This window comes from Plectropomus leopardus, chromosome 13 (genome assembly GCF_008729295.1).
Source record: "Plectropomus leopardus isolate mb chromosome 13, YSFRI_Pleo_2.0, whole genome shotgun sequence".
Classification (NCBI taxonomy): domain Eukaryota; kingdom Metazoa; phylum Chordata; class Actinopteri; order Perciformes; family Serranidae; genus Plectropomus; species Plectropomus leopardus.
The window spans coordinates 2311276-2331845 of NC_056475.1; the positions used below are offsets into that span (position 1 = coordinate 2311276).

The window sequence follows — 20570 nt, forward strand, 5'->3', positions numbered from 1 at the left end:
TTGCAAGGCATGATTTTTAGAGAAAAAAAATGTAAAAATAAAAAAGTAAATTGCCAAAAGTGTTTAAAGAATAGAAAGTCACTATTTTTTTTAAATTACCAAAACTGTTGGAAAAAAAATTGAAAGGAAACTTTTAAAAAAAATTAAAAATCACCAAAACTTTTAAAATAAAGAAATTGCCAAAAATATTTAAATGTGCGACAAACATTATATCAAACTCATTTTCTACATCTCAAATACATTAAGCCAAAAACACAAACTAACAAACTAACTAGCATAAACAAGTTAGCATAAACAAGTTCTTCTTTTGTTTTTGTTTTTTTTTAACACCAACATTTTTTCTTCAACTTTTCACTTTAAAACATCAAAAGATAATTTAAAAAAAAACAAAAAAATCTTAATGTATAGTGTAGGGAGGGTCATGTATTTTCCTAAAGTCAAAATGTATGTTTAGATTAAGGATTTAAAAAAAAGTCACACCCCAGCAAAACCCCTCCTCTGATAAATAGAGAACAGTCCCTTAAGTGATAAATATTTATCACACAAATAAGCTGAAGTAGTGGGCTCATTTTGTCCTTGCAATACACACAATTGTATAAGTTACTTCATTATTATTTGTATTTTTCTAAATGATCTACTGTCATTAATACTTCACAGCGAGAGGTACCTTCAACCATGAGACCTCTAAAAAATAATCCAAATTTTAAATGCTCTGCTGAATGTGACCTCTGTGCCCTTTCAGTTGAAATGTTCATTACAATTTGTGGATTTTTCTGAGCCTGTTAAACAGAAAGTGCTTATTGTCATGTCAGAAATAATCTTTCTTATATTTGACCCTAACACAGCAACACAGTCAACATTGCCCCCAGCTGGTCAGAGGTGATAATAGTGAGCTGGCTCTGTCACTTTCCACTCATTTTTAACCCTTTCAAAGACGAGCAAACAGACTTGTTCTCTTTAAATAACGCAGGAAGGCAATGAGCAACAAAAGAAACGGCCCAAAACTTTGCCAGTGATTAGTAAAAAGTACTAGAAATTACCAGAAAATTTGACATAAATAAACAAATAAATAAAAAACAAATTAATTTAAAAAGGAAATAACCTGCTTGACAATTATGATCTTGTAACATAATTTTAAAAATGTAAACATGATATTTAGTTATAAATATAGCTTTTTCTTAGCTTTTTTCTTTTTCTATTTGGACAATTTTCCACAAGCTTTTGTCAAGAAAATTACCAGATAATTAGGAAAAAAAAAAAAAGAAAAGGGAAAAAGAAAAAGAAAAAGAAAAGGGAAATTATCTGGAACATAATTTCATGTATGTAATTCTGATAATTTTTTCCTAGCTTTTTTCATTTTCTCCAAGTTTTTTTATTTATTCAAATTGTATGTACACATTTCTTGCAATTTGTTAAACATTTCTCACTAAGTTGCTCACTGCCTTTTTCCCATGTTTTTGAAAAAAATAAGACCAATTTGCTCATGGTTTAAAAGTTTAAATACTTGGAAAAGGCGTCTAAAGGCGGCACAAAGTGTTGTTGCATCATTTTGTAAACTTAAGATTGCAAATAAATTAAAAAAAAACATGATAAATGAAGATAAAGAAGATAAAATATGTCAAAGAAAAAAAAAAAGAGGACAGACAAACATTTCATAATATATGTATTTAAATCAAACACAATTTAAATATATTATAGATTAAGTACACGTACATGTCAGAAAACATTAGTGGTACATAGTACCAAAAGTCTTTTCTGGTTCTTTTCCACATCTTGGTAAGGCTCTAAAGAAATGAAAATAAAAAAAATAAATCACTGAGCACACTTTCCAGTTGAACAGTCCGCTCATCACTGACGTTTCAGCGACGCATTAAAAAAAACACAGCGATCACCATAAAAAGGACTAACATTAATATTTTATGGGGTAAACCAGAAATCTACATATATATATATATTTATATATATAGAACATTTAGGACATGGAGTCTGGAGTTTTCCAACACAACTGGAGCACTTTATTAGGGAGTATTTCTTCTTCTACGCTCTGTAAAGGTGCAACGAGGTTCATACAGGAGGTCAGCCAGAATCTCCGGCTCTTCTTCTGTTTCATTGTCACATTTCCGAAAAGTCCTACAGTACGTAAAAACAGCCAAAACAGCAGACGACACGACTCCGGGGGCAGGCTGAGGGAAGCAAAAAAAAAATCTGTACAATGCTGATGTTCATGTGCTGAACGTGGCCGACCCCTTCAGAGATCATCGAAAACAAGGAATGGTTAAAAAAAAGGTGTGTGGAGGTGCGTCATGAGGGAGTGCAGGTACTTCACGTCCTCCGTAGGTCCCAGATGCGTGTCTCAGATATGGCTACAGCGTCGCAGCGGCGGTCCTGACTCACATGCTGCTTCTTCTTCGTGCCGGCTCTCTTTAAACGTCTCCTTCCTCGGATGCGCTTCACCTTTGGCGACTACACGAGTACCTTTATAGTGTTATGATGGAAGATCGGAGCAATGATCCGCTCTTCCGTTAGCCCATGCGTGGCCAATCACTCACACACACACACACACACACACACACACACACACACACACACACTCACTCACTCACGCACGCACGCACGCACGCACGTGCGCGCAGATAAATCGGGAGGTGATAAAATGCCTTGTTCGTTCTCAGAGTGATGCAGTTTTTTGCGGGTGAACCCTGCGTGCCGGCGTCTGCAGGGAGCGACGGTCCTTTGGTTCCTCAGTGGGGTCATAACTGCACACACACGAAAGAAAACACTCGCTTAGCATGGAAAAGATTACAACTGCTGTCAGACTGCATGTTTTTAAAAAAATGAGATGGAGCTGGATGGAGCATATTACACCTGTACGTTCTTCAATTATTAATAGTACATTTATTTTCAGAGATTTATTCAAGATTTATTTATTTATAGTAAATTCATTTTATTTATTTATTTATTAATAGTAACTTTATTTTATTTTATTTATTTATGGTAAATTCATTTTATTTATTTATTAATAGTAACGTTATTTTATTTATTTATTTATTTATTTATAGTAAATTCATTTTATTTATTTATTTATTTGTTTGTAGAAAATTCATTTTATTTATTTGTTTATAGAAAATTCATTTTATTCATTTATTTATAGTAAATTCATTTTATTCTTTTATTTATTATTATTATTATTATTATTATTATCATTCATCATCATTCATTATTATTATTATATTATTATTTAGATATATTATAAATATATTTATTTTATATATAAAATATCATGAAGAAACACCCCAAAATATATTTCATTTTTTAAACTCGATTTTTTAAAAAATGACCAGTAAATCTTACTCCCACCTTCTTCTATATACAGAGTTAATTTTTCCCTGTTTAAAAATGTATTTTTATAGGTTCATATCTGTACTTGTAATTACTTCATTGGTCCCTTTTTTGGCTTCTTTTTTTTTTTTTAAATTCACTTTTGCGGCATCTCCAGATGAATCTGTGATTAAACGAGGGCTTGGAGAGAGAAGGCCACTAACACCTAACTCAGTAAAAAGAGAAAGAAAACGTTTGTTTGTGTTTGGAGAAAAGCCGCAGTCGTTCAGGGAGGACTGAGTGACGCTCTGTACCTTGGTGGACTTGCCGGGGCTGTCGTGGTTTGACTGGTGGACGACGTCGTTGACGATCATCTTGGCGATCTGCCACGCCATCTCCTCCTGAGCCTAAAGAGTCACGACACAAACAGAAACTTAAACCACAGATTTACATATTCTTATTAATGAGGCTATAATGCTTTTCCTTATTTGCTTATTTTTCATTAAATGTTACAATGTCAGATGTTCTTAAGGCTCGCTTTAATATTATACTCACTCAGCTTTAAAAAATATTAAACAAAATTATTTTCTACTTTCAATGAATCTATATTTTTAGCCAACATCAGTCCTAATCATAAATATCAAATAGTCATTAATTTTTAAAATTTTAACCCTTTACATGCAAGACTTTTGTCATGATGCCACTTTGTTTTTATATGAAAAACAAAAAAAAAAAAAAAAAAAATCAATATCATCATTATTATTTTTGTTTTCATGATTACAGCCTAGGACACAGCAATGATTAGCAGCAACATTGATTTTTATACATTATTATTGTTTGTGCAGCGTCAAATACACGCACTCATACCGCTCTGCGTACAAAATGCACTTTTCAAAATCAAGCTTTAAAAAATATTGTACATTAAAATTGTTTTCCACTTTCATTGAGTTATTTTTTAGCCAACATAAGTCTTAATCATAAATATCAAATATTCATTAATTTTCAGAATTTCAACTCTTTAAATGCCAGGTTTTTGTCATGATGCAAGTATGTTTTTAGATGAAAAAAAAAAACCAAATAAGTAAAAATGTAATTATTCTCAATATACTACTTGCTGAGGAGCAAGTAGTATATTGATTTTTTAAAATTATTTTTTTATTATATTTTTAGCCTGGGATATGTCAATGATTTGCAGCAACATTGATTGTGACAGTCCTTCCAGTAGAAACAATATGTATTTTCTCCATATGCCAAATATGGTAAAAAAATGACTTCATAAGATAGAAAATAGTAAAAACAAAAAACAACAAATTCAGAATTAATAAAACCTTAGCACAGACAGTATGAGGGAGATTAAGTGTTTTTGGACATTAAATGTAAACATGTTCGATTATAAACCAAAGTACACGTATGAAGCAGAAAATGAGAATAACGGGCCCCCTTTAATGAATCACCTGTCACGGGTCGACGTCACAAAGTGAATGTGAATACGTGCCACTGAGAGCTTTACTGTGTGCCTCATACTGCTGAATATTTTAACATCTTGAGCCTCACCTCGTCCGAGTTGCCTTGGACCCATTTCTTCATGGCTTGAGAAAACATGGAACCTGAACGAGAAGAGAGGGAAGTCTGAGTGAGTCAAAGAGGCCGCAGTGAACAGCACACTAACTGCAGTTTCTTAATCTGAACTCAAACTGCTGCAGGGTAATGAGACTTTCTCAAGTTGGGTTAATCCTGACGTATTAAAGTATTCAGTGCTTTATTACACTTTACTTTCTGTTTGGATTATTCTGCAGTCAGAATGTGCGGTACTCAAGATAAAGCTCTGTAAACATAATAAATAATGTTGGATCTTAAGAGTAGCGGCTGTTTTTTTATTTGTTCGAGGAAAATGTCAAATATTTGAAAAGGCTATGAGCTGTATGGAGAATGGGAGCAGCCACCAGATAGGGTTTATATTCATGGCTCGAGAGCAGTGATACTCGACTTATGCCGCATGGCCCCCAAACTATTTTCTAATTCACAATAAAATAAAGTGAGTCCCACTGAGATTTGATTTTGTACTTTTAGTATCAATAAGGTGCCAGAGAGCATAAAACAGCATCAAAATAGAGCTTGTTTTTCAAAAAAAGTGCCAGTGGACAATCACCCGCACCCCCCGACAGAGGTCCGACCTAAGCCCCTACGCCTCCTAAAATCCTCAAAACATCCTAAGAGCCGAAGAATGTCCTAAGATCTGAGAAATGTCCTTAAATCTGAGAAACATGCTTGAATCCTATAAAGCTTCTAAGATCTGTGAAATATCCTGAAGTCCTAGAAATGTCTTAAAATCCTAGAAACATTCTAAAATTCGAGAAATGTCCTAAAATCCAAGAAACATCCTTAAATCCTAGAGATGTTCAAAAATCCCTGAAAAGTCCGAAAATCCAAGACATGTCCTAAAGTAATAGAAATATCCTCAAATCAGAGATAGATCCTTAAATCAGAGAAATGTCTAAAAATCAGAGACACTTCCTAAAATCTTGGAAATGTCCTAAAATCCGAGAAACATGCTTGAATCCTATACACCTTCTAAAATTCAAGAAATGTCCTAAAATCCCAAAAATGTCAAAAAATCAGAGACATGTCCTAAAATCTGAGAAACATGCTTGAATCCTATAAACTTCTAAAATCCAAGAAATGTCCAAAAATCCAAGAAACATCCTTAAATCCTAGACACATCCCAGTTACGTCCTTAAATTATACAAATATCCTAAAATCCGAGAGGCGTTGCTGCAGCTGGCCGCTGGCTTCCTGTCATTTTGTAAAGCAAGTTGAGTTTCCCTGATCCACAGACATAATAAAAAAAGATTCTCTGTGTTGTCAGATCTTAAGAGCAGTGGCTGGTTTTTGTTCGAGGGGAATTTGAAATATTTCAAAAGGCTCTGAGCTGTAAGGAGAACAGGAGCAGCCGCTAAATGAGGTTTATATTCATGACTTTGGAGTTTTCACTGCAAGGAGGAGTGAGATAAACTGTGACAGAGTGAGGGCAAAGACTCCGAATATAATGAGACAGAGAGATCGTGTGTGTGTGTGTGTGTGTGTGTGTGTGTGTGTGTGTGTGTGTGTGTGTGTGCGTATCGTGCCTTTGGATTTCTTCACGTCCGGCTCCGGCTCTGCCTCCCTGATAAACTGGCCCATCTCATTCACCTTCCCAAACGTCATCCTTCTGAGCGGTGAGAGCAGAGAGGACGCGTGAAGACAGAAGACAGAGCACAAGCAACAAAACCGAGCCTCGGGCGCGCACACACTCAAACGCCGCCGTGTGTGTTTGTATCCAATCAATAACTGCAATTTCTACAACTGATCTGCAAGTTTTGTCCTCCGATGAGATCGCTCTCTCGAGTTATTTCTGTCCAGGATTTTTCGAAGCACGTTCATAAAACACTTTAAGAGGGAGTCAATAAAAACAAAAAATTACAACCATTAAAGCCAAACAGCCGTGCAGGCAATCAAGAGAACATAAAAGGAGAGAAGCATGAAAGACAACAAGGGAGGACAAATCGCAACATATATTTAAAAAGCACATTTAAATAAATGATTTAAAATACAGAATAAGCCCAAATTTAACCCCTCCGATACACTGGAGACACAGAACTCACCCAGCGTACGGTCGCTGGTACAAGGACTCGGGGTCCAGGCTGGCGACGTCCACCGTGATCGCCTCGTCAAAGTTTTTCAGGATCTTGATTGCTGCCCTTTTGGCACCTTGCTGTAGTGTGAACATGACAGATTTATTTTAGAACAATTTACAAAACAAAAACTATTTCCTACTCCAGAAATCTCTCCATTGAAGATATTCTACAAAACGGCTGCTTCAAAAACAACTAAAAGGGACAGTTCACCCCACGCCAAGCGAGAAACCAGAGATGGCGTCATACTATGACTGATCCGACCACCAGGGGGCAGGACATCAGCTGTCTGTGCATGGAAAGGCAGATTTCAAACTGCTGTCAAAAATTCAATTATCAGGACAAAACTTTGAGAATTTGCAGACGTCATCTAGACAGCACAGAGATGTTAATCTTTTGTTTTTACAAAGATTGATTTGCTCTATAAGTGAAAAATTGATGTTTGAAGATGCCATTTTTCCCACAGACTGCAATAGCTTACATGAGGGCAGAACTTAAAATTGTCAGAAATTCAGTTTTGGGATAAAATTCTGACATTTTGATTCACTGTTGACTCAATTTTTGATCAATCAAAAATCTGTACAGGACAGTCTGAAGACGCCCTGACGCAAGTTTGGTGTCAACTAACCAAAAAAGTGTGAGGAGATACGTTTAACTAGTTTACAGTTTTTGTGTGTTGAACTTCAGAATTTGCACCACAGTGAAGTGTATAAAAGTTTCAACACAATTGGGACTTTTGGTATGAATTACAAAGCTGTAGCATGTATAAATGATTTGTTATGAATTTTCAAACTTTTAAAATTTAGACAGCTGCTGTAGCGCCACATCAGGACTGTTGGCTTGTGGTTGCAGCTGAGGAAGTTTGGCATACGACTGGATCTATGTTTGGTTTTATTTTTATACATGGAAATTGGATTTCCATTGAATAATAACAATTATTATTAAAATTATTATCATTATTATTATTATTATTATTAAAATTATTATTATTATTATTATTATTATTATATTATTATCAAATTTAGGTTAAAAAAATCATATTTAAAAGTTAAGGTTTTATCTGAAATTAATATTTCCAGTAAAAAATACATTGCAAAATCAGTTTCATAGGGATAAAATATTTGTTACAAGCCATTACAAAGAAGCACAAAACAACATGAAAAGAGACAAAAATGAAGAATGAAGAGAAGCGTAATTCATAAGCTGAATATGCTCCACAAGTCATGTGTATATTTCATTTTTCTAAATGTACTGTCAATCCTTTTTAAATTTTAATTAATTTTTTAAAATAATGTTATTATTTCTATTTTTTTATTACATTTTCTCCTTTTTTATTTATTTGAGAAGTTATAAGCCATGATATTGTTTTGCGTATATTATTTACCTGTAAAAAAAATAAATACAATTAAAAAACATATAAAATAAAAATTGCCATGAACTGAATGTTAGGCAGCAATACAGGTAAGGTTTTTTTATATATATGAACACAACAAAACAACAGGAATGATCACAACCTTTTGGCATTCACAAAAATATCTTCCTTATTCCTGTAATGAGGCTGAACAGGTCTAAATGTCAGCAGACGGAGGAACATCCCCACAGGGGCTGAAGATGTGGGTTAAAGTTGGGGTTCACCTGAGTCTGAGAGCCCTCGCTGACATTTGAACTTGAGCGGTCGTTGTCCGCGGGCCCGCCTTGACCTGGAGTGCTGACATTCACAAACTCGTCTGCCCGCACCGAGTTGATGAGGTCACTCAGGTATTTGTAGTAAAGGTTGCTCGACAGGAAGCCTGGCATGTAGACCTGAACAAACGCAACACAGCAGTGACTCTGTGAGAGAATAATGAGCTCAGAGAAATATTTCTTGTGCACGAGTCACAGAAGTTTGGTATTGACCTTTATGTGCTAACAACAGCTTTCATTTCATTAACTGGAGGCAGGTGCATTCATCAGCGGTACAAGAGGGCAATTTGTCAACGACTTACAGAACAAAAACTTCAATCTTATTTAAGTCAAGAAAACAGGTCAAGCTGATGATCTCAGAAAATATCTAATTAAATGTTTTAAAGGGCAGTGTAAATTAATTGCAGATATTTTTAGGGATGCATAATAATATTGGTATGTCATCAGTATCCCTGGGTAACGGCTTTAAAAATAAACATCTGTGCCAATATGACAGGCTAAGATAATGCTTTAATTATGTGACTTTAATTAGTTTAAAAATAGTTCAAATTTGCACCAGTTTTGATTATTGTCAGAAGCATCATCCAAGACTTTTAACCCTTTGAAACCTGGATTGATATCACTTTTTTTGTGGTGTATTAAAATGCCTTTCAGAAGTGGTTAACAGTCTGAGCAAATTAGTTTTGAGGGTTTTTTTTGTTTTGTTTTGTTTCTTTTAACATGGGAAAACAGGCAACAAGCAACTTTGCAAGAACTGTTTCGCAAATTGCAAGAAATTAGATTTAGAATATTTTTTTAAAAAGGCAAAGGATACATGTCCAAAAAGCTATAATTATAATTATCATAACATAATATATAATAATAATTTAATAGTTTTGTTAAAGAATTATTCCAATTGTTTAAAGCACTTTTCCTGGGTGATTTCTTTTTTTTCTATTTTTTTCTTTATTTCTTTTTTATGCTTATTTTTGTATAATTGTTTCATGACTTTTTATAAATCTGTTGTTAATTTTTTGGGTTATTTCTTGTTAATTTGCTCATCACCTTTTGAAAAAAATCAAGCCAATTTGTTCAAGTCTAACAGGGTTTAAGCGGGAGGATTTTCACAGTTTTGTTTAAAATTTGTTATATTAAAATAAACATGGCATTTTTAAGATGTAAACCAGATTAAAGTGGCTTTAATGTTTTATCCAAATGAATGTGTACATTTTCAAATGCATTGTATTTTATGTCATATGTGCAAACATCGTTATCGGCAATCAACAAAAAATGAGTTCGAAAACATCGGCATATCTGATATCTGCAAAAATCCAATACTGAGCACCCCTAAAGTGATATATTTTACATATTTGGATATTCCCTATTTTCCTACATAGAAAAAGAGCGTAACAGAGGAGCCGTATAGGAAATGATGAGGTATGTGGTTATTTAAGATTCAGACCTTCTCCATGGTGGTCCAGGCCTGTCTGAGCGGAGTGGTGAAACAGTCGGGGAGCGGCCCTCCCTCTCGGCAGATATTCGACTCTATCTCCATTCGCACAGAGTCGCCAAAGCCCAGAGGGTTTGTAGCCTGGAGTGAGAAATACCTGCAGAGGAAATAGAGCAATAAAGTTCAGGAAAGGGCACCTTTATTTGGAATTTAATCAATACCCAAAATGCAATAAAACTCACAAGAAACCTAAATTTTTTTTGTCTTTGCAGAAGTGGCACCTTAAAGAGGCTGTAGTAGCGCCGCCCCGTGTTATGCAGCCTATGTTCTAAAAAGGTGGCTTTATTACTTGTAATATGACAAAACTATATTACTAGTATTTCTGAGAAAATAGTGTCTAATACAGGAAACACAAAATAGCTTAAACTGTCTTTTCTTTTTCTTTACTTTCTAAGAAGTGATAAATTCTAGACTGTAAAATCTGCCAAGTTGATTTTAATTAAATTAATAAATTAAAATTAATAATTTAATTTAATTTAATTTAATAAAATCTAAGAAAGTGTAAGTAAATATAACTATTTTTCTTAATTCATACTTACTTTATATCTAAGTTTACTAAAAATATAGTTCTACCTGCTTAATTTTGTGCGGTTTTTGCAACTTAAAACTAACAAGTTTACTAAATCACTCTTTCTAAGTTTTATTAAGTTGAGTAAACTTAGTTTACTGTGCTTTATATCTGTGTTCTGCTGGCTGAAAACTAGTCAGTCATATTTGTTTTTTCTTAAACATGATAACAAAACAGAACTCACTTCATCGTTGGTGAAATCCTGTTCTGACCAACTTAGGTCAGATTAACTTAATTTATTTAAGTTGCTAACACAACATCAATTCACTTGTCATTTTTGAGTTGCAACAACTTCACAAATTTAAGTAAAATTAATAGTTAGATTTACTTTCCTTTTTTAAGGCAATTGGTTTCCAAGAATATTTTAAGTAACTCGTCAGATTTCAAAGTATCAAGTAAGAAGTCAAACCCAATCTTTTTAGGAAAATAACTGGAGCTCAAGAGGACGGCAGAGGCGCTGAGAGAAAACCTACTTGTCGTAGAGGATCATGGCGTCGTTCTGAGCCTCCTGGCCGTCATACTGGCCCTTTTTAGCTGCAAGCTGGTTCTGGAAGTTGTCTGCCGCCAGCCAGAACTGCAGTACATTCATCGCCTCCTCCTTTTCCATGTACTGCAGGGACAAAAACACAACAATTCAACTGAAAGTCACTGCAGGGTTTTACGATTTCCCTGTCGTGGAAAATAAATGTTTACAGCTTTGAATTTCTTTTTTGTTTTGGAGTTCTGCTGTTAATTGTCACTTTCGCATTAAACTAAAAGGTTTGGAGATTGCAAAGGGAGCATCTAAAGGGTATTTTGCGTTTAGTTTTGTTTACCGTGTTTTCAGTTTATTGCTGCGGTGACAAAAGAAATTCCCTCGAGAACACGTCAATGCACAAACACACAAACTGTTATGTGATAGTGGCCAGAGGGAACACAAGTGTAATGAGGAGCCAAGAGGAGAAACAGTTTGTGTGTGGAGGATGGAAGATGCAAAAATCAAAATGTAAAAAAAAAAAAAAAAAAACTCAATAAATAAATTAATATGCTATTAAATGGATCAAAGACAGGAACATAGGCATTAATTAACTGATAAAATGTGATGTAAAATGTATATTTGTTTTTAATTGCTTCATTACTATTTACCTTTGTATCAATTCCCAAAACAATTTACAAAGTTTTTTTTATTTTCCCTTTCATTTATTCATTTAGATTAATTTTAAAATTAACTTATTAATTTTTACATTTATTTATTTTATTTCAAATATATTTTGTTTTGGTTTTTTTTTTTTACATTTTTTTATTCACTTATGCACATATTTATGTATTATTTCTCTTTGCATTTCTCTTCATTTATTTCCCCAAACTTATTCCTTTATTTTTATTAATTTTGAAATGTATTTATTTATTTTTTGCATATATTTTTTATTTATTAATTTTTAATCTATTTAATTATTTAAGTATGCATACTTTTTTAAATGTATATCTGTATTTTAACATTTATTTTTAAATATATTAATTCATTTTTAAATGTGTTAATCTGTTATTTCCATTTTGCATTTTTCACCCTTTTTATTTCCCCAAATTCATTTCTTTCTTCTTTTTTTTTTAATGCATGTCTTCGAGCATCTTTCTTCTTCATTATGCAAATTGAGGAAGCTGCCATTCAAAGTGTGCCATGGAGTCAACTTTCTGCCTATTGGCTGATCGACATCAGGGTGCATAAATCGACTAAACATGCTTCAACTGGCAGTGTAGGAGTCATTCAGAAAAGGGGTAAAAATGTGTTTAAGCGACACGACACAAGAGATAAAAATCCTGTTCTGGGAACCTCTGGGCCCGCTCACCTCAGAGAAGTAGAAGAGAGCTGACTCGCAGAACAAGATGTCAGCCAGGAACACGGAGCCACTCGTCAACACTTCGATCTGGTATTTACAGAAATGATGGCTTCGCAGGAACTCGCTAAAGTGCCTGGAAATGAAAGAGCGAGTGGGAGATGAATACAGCGCTACTGAGGATGTCAGGGCGGTAAAATGACAGAGGACAGAAGCTGCACTTTAATCTTAACGCCAAAACACGGCAAGGGAAACCTTGCTGTGTGAGCAAAAAAAAATCCTCTAAAAAATACAGAAACTCACTGTTGCTCCAAGATGGTGAACACTACCGACTGTGCAATGACGAAGCAGTTTGGATCCACCATGCCGTCCTCTCCACATATTTTAGCTGCACAGAGGAAAGACAGAGGGATATTATTTAAGAAGTATCACTTACAGTCGCAACACATAAAATGTGGTGTCTGATTTTTTAAAAACACAATTCTGTCTCACCAACGATATCGTTTCTGATCTGTTCGGTGATGGGGATGGGCCTCACAGCGTCCGGAGAGATGTACTTTGTGAAAATGGTAACTGCATCTTTCTCTATACCTGAAAAACACAAAGACACACAGCTGATCACAGACTGCCACAATTAAAACTTCTGCTGTAACAAAGATTTTTTTAGCACTATTTAAATATATACCATGTGTTTTTTTATTATATGACATTCTCAGAGTGCAGGGTGTACTGTTGTCACAGACGGAGCAGCAGAACACCAGGCGAACCGTTCATTGTGCTCGTTCTAAAAGTTTGCTTTCACTCACTCTGCACTCTGCTTCTCCTCTTATCCATCGATCTGATCAGCTCTGATCGCATTAAATGATCCAATTATTCACGCTGCTACTCAAACTGCTGCTGAGGGATAAAAATAACTCACGAGTTTTACCCGCCATGTGTTCACATGTGGCAAAAAAGTCCAATTTTGAAGATGGAATAGAGAATGATACAAAATGATTAAACAAAAAAAAAGGGAAACGCACATATTCACACAAGCTTAAAAAAGTCTGATAATAAACCCTGTCACGCCCGTCGAGCTTCTTTTGATTACAGGATGCCGAGTTACAGTGTCTAATCACACACTAGAGCAGAATGACGCTGCCTTCGTTCGTTTTGTGTAAAAATACGAGGACAGTATACAGAAGGAACTTTGCTGCTGCCCTTTAGTGCGATATCTGGAAAAAAGCAATTATAGATTCTGTGGGAAGCACTGAGATGTCTTACTTTTCATGAGTTTGTCAGAGAGGTCTCGCAGGGTGCTGTTCGACTGCACCTTGAAGGGAGTCCCCGTCCTGGAGGGTGCCTGCCTGCTGGGAGTTTCTGCTCGTGGAGTGCCGGGTCTAAGGTCCGTGCTGGAGGAGTCCCGCTGCTCCGTCGGGCGTTCGCTGCTACTGTCCCGCGAAAAAGCGTTGGGTGTGTTCTGGGCGAGCTCCGGGAGCTCCGAGTTGCCCGGGGAGGCAGGGACGGGCTCGGCCAAGGAGCTGTGTTTGACAGAGTTTAGGCTGTGTGCTCGGACCCGCGACCAGCTGGCCGAGCGGAAACTCTCAGCCTCCAACCAGAAGCGAACCAGGTGGTCAGCGCCCTGCAGTTCCATGAAATGCATGTAGTGGGGTATCGCCACGTTGTCTCGTAGGACATGTTCCACCGTCTTAGACAACCGAGAGCGGGTCTCTTGGGGCTGATAGTTCACACTGGAATGACCTGGAACAAATGAAAATACACAAAATTAACTACAGGCTTTATAGGCTGCGCAGTGATACGGTTGATGGTTGTATTGCAGTAGAAAGAAAATAGTTCCTCCATAAAACTAATCACTGCATGGTCTGTGGATTCTGTTACAACGTAACTGTTTTGGTGATTAAATAATCATTTAAGTAATTTTCAAAGCAAAACAGCCAAACATTTGCTAGTTTCATGCTTCTTAAATGTGAAAATTTCTGAAAAAGTGGATTGTTTGTGTTCAGCTCTCCTATTTCAACAGAAAATATGGTCCAGACTGAAGGCCGGCGTGAGCTGAATTTAAAACTCCTGGATATTTGTTTTGAAGTCTTGTGAATTCCTGTCTCTCTGTCCGTCTGGAGTTGGCCTCAGACTATGCAATTTCACAGATGATTAAACCCAGACAAACTTTTCAGAATCACTCTTCAACAGCATCTGTGTCCACCCTGTCATTCACGGCAGAGTGCGAAGTGGTCAGCAATAACTGCACGGCAACCTCTGACAGCGCCCAGCTCCTGCAGCGGCCACATCGTTCGACTTCACTACGTCTGTCTGTTTGAAGAACATCCACCATCCTGAGGGAACGCAAGCACCAACACACCGCCAGAAAACAAAATAAATACGGCGGCTCATTGAATACAAACCCGACACTTGCTGATGGATTATGAATCGCAGCACATCGGCTGTAGTTAGAGTGACGCGTGGGCTGCCGAGGCTTCGCGGTGTTATGTTTGCTCTTTGAAAAACGAAATAATGCTTCAAGGTGCCTCTTCAGATTCCTTAAGATCACGCTGACAAGCCCACCTTATCTCTGAGAGCCGTTCACATCACAACAACCGGAGCGCCGGCTGCGTCTGCATCAGATCATCAAACGCCACCCGGCTCATTTGAATATCTTTAGAGAGTCAGTCAGTGTGCTATAATGCTCCCTCACATGTGCTACACCTGCGCTTCACTCCCTCAACGACAGAGCTGTGAAATAAAATAATCATGTTAAACAGTGAGAGATTTATCAATTATACCTGATGTACAGTGGTGTGCTCTTCATCCGAAATTTAAAATTACTATATCGCCAACAGAGGATAATGTCGTGCTTTTTTTTTTTGTTTTAGAGTTTAACTGACCGAGAGATTCAAGTTCACAGAAAAAACACTTTCCGCCCAAGACGAGCCGCATGCTTCAGAATAAAAGCCCCACTGGCTGGGCTTTGATTTATTTTGTTAAAACAATACTTAATTTATCTTTATTAGAAAAATACTTACCATTATTTTAACTTTAAAAGTATTTTTTAACTTTATTTTAACACTACTTTAACTTTACTGTAAGAACACTTTATCTAACTTTATTATAACCGTATTTTATTTAACTTTATTATAACAGTACCTTATTACAGCAGTGCTTTACTGAACTTTATAACACTACTTTATTAACTTTATAATAAAACTACTTTATCTAACTTTATTATAAATGTATTTTTTATCTAACTATAACAACAGCATTTTATTTAATTTTTTGACAACAGTATTTCATTTAACTTCATAACAGCGCTTTACTTAACACTACTATATTTAACTTCATTGTAACAGTATTTTATTTAACTTCATTATACAGTATTTTATATAACTTTGTTCTAACATTATTTTAACTTTACTGTATCAGTGTTATATTTAATAACTATATTATAAAGGTGTTTTATTTAGCTTAATTAAAACAGTACTTTATTAACCTTATTATAACATTATTTCATTTAACTTTATTTTAACAGTACTTTATTTAACTTTATTATACAGTATTTTAGATAACTTTATTATAGCATTATAACAGTAACTGTAACTGTAACAGTGCTATATTCAACTTCATTATATGACACTGGCTATGTTATTGTTTAATAATTTTTGTATTTTAGTAGTTTACAGTACTTTAGAGGACATTTTAAATATCTCGAGATATATATCACGTTACGCCACCAGGACAGACCTACTTTTTAACTCCTCCGTGGCTTTCAGTCTCGGCTCTACATTAAACTGCTGTATCTGCCTGCGGTGGCAATAAAACAAATCCACCTTGCCTCTTTGCATGCTCCTCCCTCACTTCCTTTCTTTTTTTTCTTGTGTTGAAACCACAGCCCACAAGTCACGGCTGCACGCTGCTTTTCATTCTGATTTTGGTGTGTGAGCTGCAGCGCAGGTTCCTCCACCTCCATCTGACACACCAAAACTATTCTCTGGCCAACTTGCTCGTACAGTTTCCGTCACCGCCTCACTACCTGTTCACGCCTCGAACTAAGGCATGTAGGAAACACACTCAAGGGTCTAATTTTAGAGCGCGTTTGATAAAAGGACGGACTGAAAGGCCGGCGTTCTCCTGACAGGCTCGGGAATGTCTGCGTGCTCGTCAAAACTGATGCATGAAGTCGCGTGAGTGCGCCTCACAGCATTCATGAAGGAGTGTTTGTCATTTACACAGGACGGTGTGCTGCAAGGGTAACTAAATTATTAGAATAAATAATTCAGAAATGATTTTTTTTCTCATTTTTACTATTTGTTTTTTTCCCTAAAGTTAAGGGAAGCTTTATTGTTTTTCATTACTTGGATTTCATGCATTCTTAAGTGTTTGCAAGTCATTTAAAATAAAACAGAAATTGTCTGTGTTTGCTGTTGTATGAATATCAGCCCAATCCATGAAAATGTATAAAACAAAACTCCACCTTGATACAGTCAGGACATTTACATAATGTCAGAAAAGGTCAAATTATAATGTCAGTCTGACTAAAGCTGGATTTTTTAAATATACGTGTAAACATGTTAGTCTGCCTGAAACCAGACTTAATCAAATTCCTGAGAATTGGACTAACTCGCCCAGATAATGATAATTGTAAGCACTGAGGAGGGACATACAAGAAAAGGTGGTATTTTAATTTTAATTTAAATAAAAAAGTCACATCCCAGCCACATTTGAATGTTTGCTCCTCTTTACTTTTTATAACAGCTGATGGAGGCAGCGGTCGAGCAGCAGCTCCAGAGTAAAAATGACTATTTTTCTCAAAGGAGTCTGGAGGTTTTTTGATAAAAACGGCTTCAAATCCTCATTTAAGGGCTGTCTTACAGCAAGGTAAAGAAGTGAAAATATTCTAAATATAGCGTTTTTTTTCAAGAGATTAAAGAATGCTAAAAAAGTCGTATTTTGAAATTCTTATGGTTCTGGATACTTTAATGAAATAATAAATTAATAAATTGTATCTATTCTATCTAAATTCAAATAATTCCTAAAAACTCTTCTAATGTTTGATTGTTCAGTGTAGTTTTTTTTATTTAGTATGTTATCGATTTGTTTGCAGTGTATTTCTGTGTTATGTAATTATGTTTATGTTGCTATTTTACTTTTGTACAGTGCCTCTGAGTTCCTTTAAAAGTGCTTTATTAATAAATGTATTAATATTTATTACTTGAGCAAGATGCTTTTTCACTCTTACTCAAGTGGTTATTTTTCTGAGTACTTTTACTTCAATATGTGTCAGTATAATTAAAAAGACACAATACTTTCATTAGATTTTTGTTTATTCTAGCCACCACTGCATCTAAAACAAGAACTTTTTAGTAATATTTCAGAAGAAACCTCAAATTTCTATGGTGAAATGTTTGGTTTTGTTTCACTAAAAGCAGAATAAAAGCGCATGAACGCTGTCTGTACCGAGATCTCCGAAGTGCGCAGCCTCCATGTGACTCGGCTGTTTCTTGAGGATGGCGGTGCGGCCGCGGGCGAAGGAGTCCATGTTGGCGGAGATGGCGTTGATGGCCACATGGCTGGGCCCCGCAGCCTCCTGGATGGCATGGTGGTTCCTCAGTCCCAGCGATGGAGAGTGAGGGCTGGGTGGAGCTGTGAAGGGACGACGGAGGACAAAAAAAAAGGCATTAGGGCAATAAAAAAGATGTGAGTGCCCTGAATGTGTGACATCAGTGTGACTTGTATGAAAAGATCTTTCTGGCGAAGGTTTTTTTAAAAGAGGCCTCGGGGTGTGCGATGAGAGATGTTTGAGAAGACAGACGGCTCAGTGTTTGACTCTGAGCCGTGTGTTTCACTTACATGGCTCCAGGTCAAAATGTCGGTCATGTGACAATACAGCCGGCGATAATTAAACACAGTAAAATGACTTAAGCAAAGAGCCATTTGAATCACTTCCTTAAAGAAGTTAATCTCAGTTCAGAGAGCACACACACATGCAAAAACATCTGCAACCCTGTCTCCTAGAAATTAGATTTGTTAATTATTCCATTGCATTCATAATTATGTCGCTGTGACGACGTAATCGCTCTCTGCATTATGTTTGGGGAGAATAAATCTGGTCCCTGATGGGGTGCTGGGCGGCCCCCCCAACCATTTTGTAATTCATAATAAAAATAAAGCGATTCAGGCAGGGAATTGTTATTTTACTTTTAGTATACATAAGGTGCCAGAGTGCATAAAACAGCATCAAAACAGAGTTTGTTTAAAAAAAAAAAAAAGCAGCCCTCGACGGAGGTCCCAGCTCAGCCTATAATGTCCTGAAATCCTAAAAATGCCCTAAAATCCAAGAAATGTCCTGAAATACTAGAAATGTCCTAAAATCCTAGAAACATCCTAAAAACTGAGAAACGTCCTAAAATCCTAGAAATGTCCTAAAATCTGAGAAATGTCCTAAAATCCTAGAAATGTCCTAAAATCTGAGAAATGTCCTAAAATCCTAGAAATGTCCTAAAATTTGAGAAACTTCCTAAAACACTAGAAATGTCCTAAAATCCTAGAAACTTCCTAAAATCTGAGAAATGTCCTAAAAACCTAGAAAAGAAATGTCCTAAAATCTGAGAAATGTCCTAAAATCCTAGAAATGTCCTAAAATCTGAGAAATGTCCTAAAATCCTAGAAATGTCCTAAAATTTGAGAAACTTCCTAAAACACTAGAAATGTCCTAAAATCCTAGAAACTTCCTAAAATCTGAGAAATGTCCTAAAATCCTAGAAACTTCCAAAAATCATGGAAATGTCCTAAAATCAGAGAAAGATCTTAAAATCCTAGAAAAATACCAAAATCCAAGAAACTTCCTAAAATTATGGAAATGTCCTAAAATCCTAGAAACTTCCTAAAATCCTATAAATTTTATAAAATCCTAGAAATGTCCTAAAAACCTTGAAACATCCTAAAGATATCTAGGCACTGGTTTTCCAAATTTCCCCCCAAAACATATTTGCTGTTTCAAATGAACTGTATTTAAATGTCATTTCTCGGAGACAGGGCTGCTGATACATCTCAAAGTGATTAAGACGTGTCAACAAATGCATCACAAACACCCACACGACAAGCATTTTTAATCCAACAACACTGTCCGACACTTTCATAACCTCACAGACGAAAAGATGAACTCACCCCTGGTGACTTTAGCATCGGTCGCTCTCTCAGGTTCTTTGCTTTTGGCTGTGGGCGGAAATACGAGAGAGAGGCTGTAACTGGAGACGCATTTAGATTCACAATACAGGGCGAGACCGGCGAGCGCAGGGTTCATCGTACATGACATTCATTGACGGGTGAAGTAAAGAGATGGCGTGGCGTCACCGGAAAGACTGGAACTCACCGTCCACTTACGTAATGACAGAGTGGGGAAAGTGATATACTGGAAAAGCAAACGTGATTTCGTGCAGAGCTGCTTTCTTGCTGCGGCAGACAGATGAGGAGATAAATAAGGAAGCTGTCCTGATCTGTGAAAGCCTTCTCAGTCCTGGTCCGTCTATAGGACGCAGTACTGAGAGGGCTTTCATACTGTACGCCGGCATTACCAGTCCTTCATCAGATTAGCCACCTTGGTGGGTCCCTGCAGTTTAACCCTTCGAAACCTTCTCTTGTGCTTCCTCTCAGACGCCTTTCACAAGAGTTAAAATCTTTAAATCAGGAGCAAATTGGTGTGATTTCGGTCAAATGTGGGAAAAAACATGGTTTCTACAGTTTAAGGCAAGTCAGATTTAAGACTTTTAAATAATTTTTAATGCCACTCGGAATAAAACTTACAGCCAATTTTACAACAAACAAAACTAAAGAAAAATAAAACATACACCAACATAATTTTTAAGGGTTAGGAAAAATTTCACCCAGATATTTATATTTATTGTGACATAAAACGTGACTTTTTTGTCTTTGGAAAAAAATTGCTACCTAATACTTTACAATCCAATGTTAAAAAAAACATGAAATTATACTTCCCATGTCTGAGCATTTTTAAGGATTTTGATAGATTGATTTAA

The 20570-nt window shown here is 35.9% G+C and overlaps 1 protein-coding gene across 1 annotated transcript; it reads right to left on the reverse strand.

The window, feature by feature from the left end:
• Positions 1 to 1646: 1646 nt before the first annotated feature.
• Positions 1647 to 20079, reverse strand: akap10 (A kinase (PRKA) anchor protein 10). The gene is made up of 14 exons (XM_042499801.1): positions 19702 to 20079; positions 17992 to 18177; positions 13807 to 14283; positions 13036 to 13134; positions 12847 to 12931; positions 12556 to 12679; positions 11203 to 11339; positions 10114 to 10258; positions 8625 to 8792; positions 6960 to 7069; positions 6444 to 6526; positions 4873 to 4925; positions 3633 to 3725; positions 1647 to 2756 (listed from the first exon to the last, which is right to left on the reverse strand). Exons 1-14 carry the CDS (start codon positions 19847 to 19849, stop codon positions 2751 to 2753), a joined length of 1914 nt encoding a protein of 637 aa, XP_042355735.1. The 5' UTR covers positions 19850 to 20079; the 3' UTR covers positions 1647 to 2750.
• Positions 20080 to 20570: the final 491 nt, after the last annotated feature.

Bases quoted from the DNA above. Each gene is read 5' to 3' on its own strand.
- akap10 (XM_042499801.1), bottom strand. From the start codon at position 19,849: ATGTCATGTACGATGAACCCTGCGCTCGCCGGTCTCGCCCTGTATTGT. The intron at 12,932-13,035 runs GTGAGACAGAAT...TCCTCTGTGCAG, and splicing joins GATCAGAAACGATATCGTTG to CTAAAATATGTGGAGAGGAC. The intron at 12,680-12,846 runs GTGAGTTTCTGT...TTTCATTTCCAG, and splicing joins TTCACCATCTTGGAGCAACA to GCACTTTAGCGAGTTCCTGC.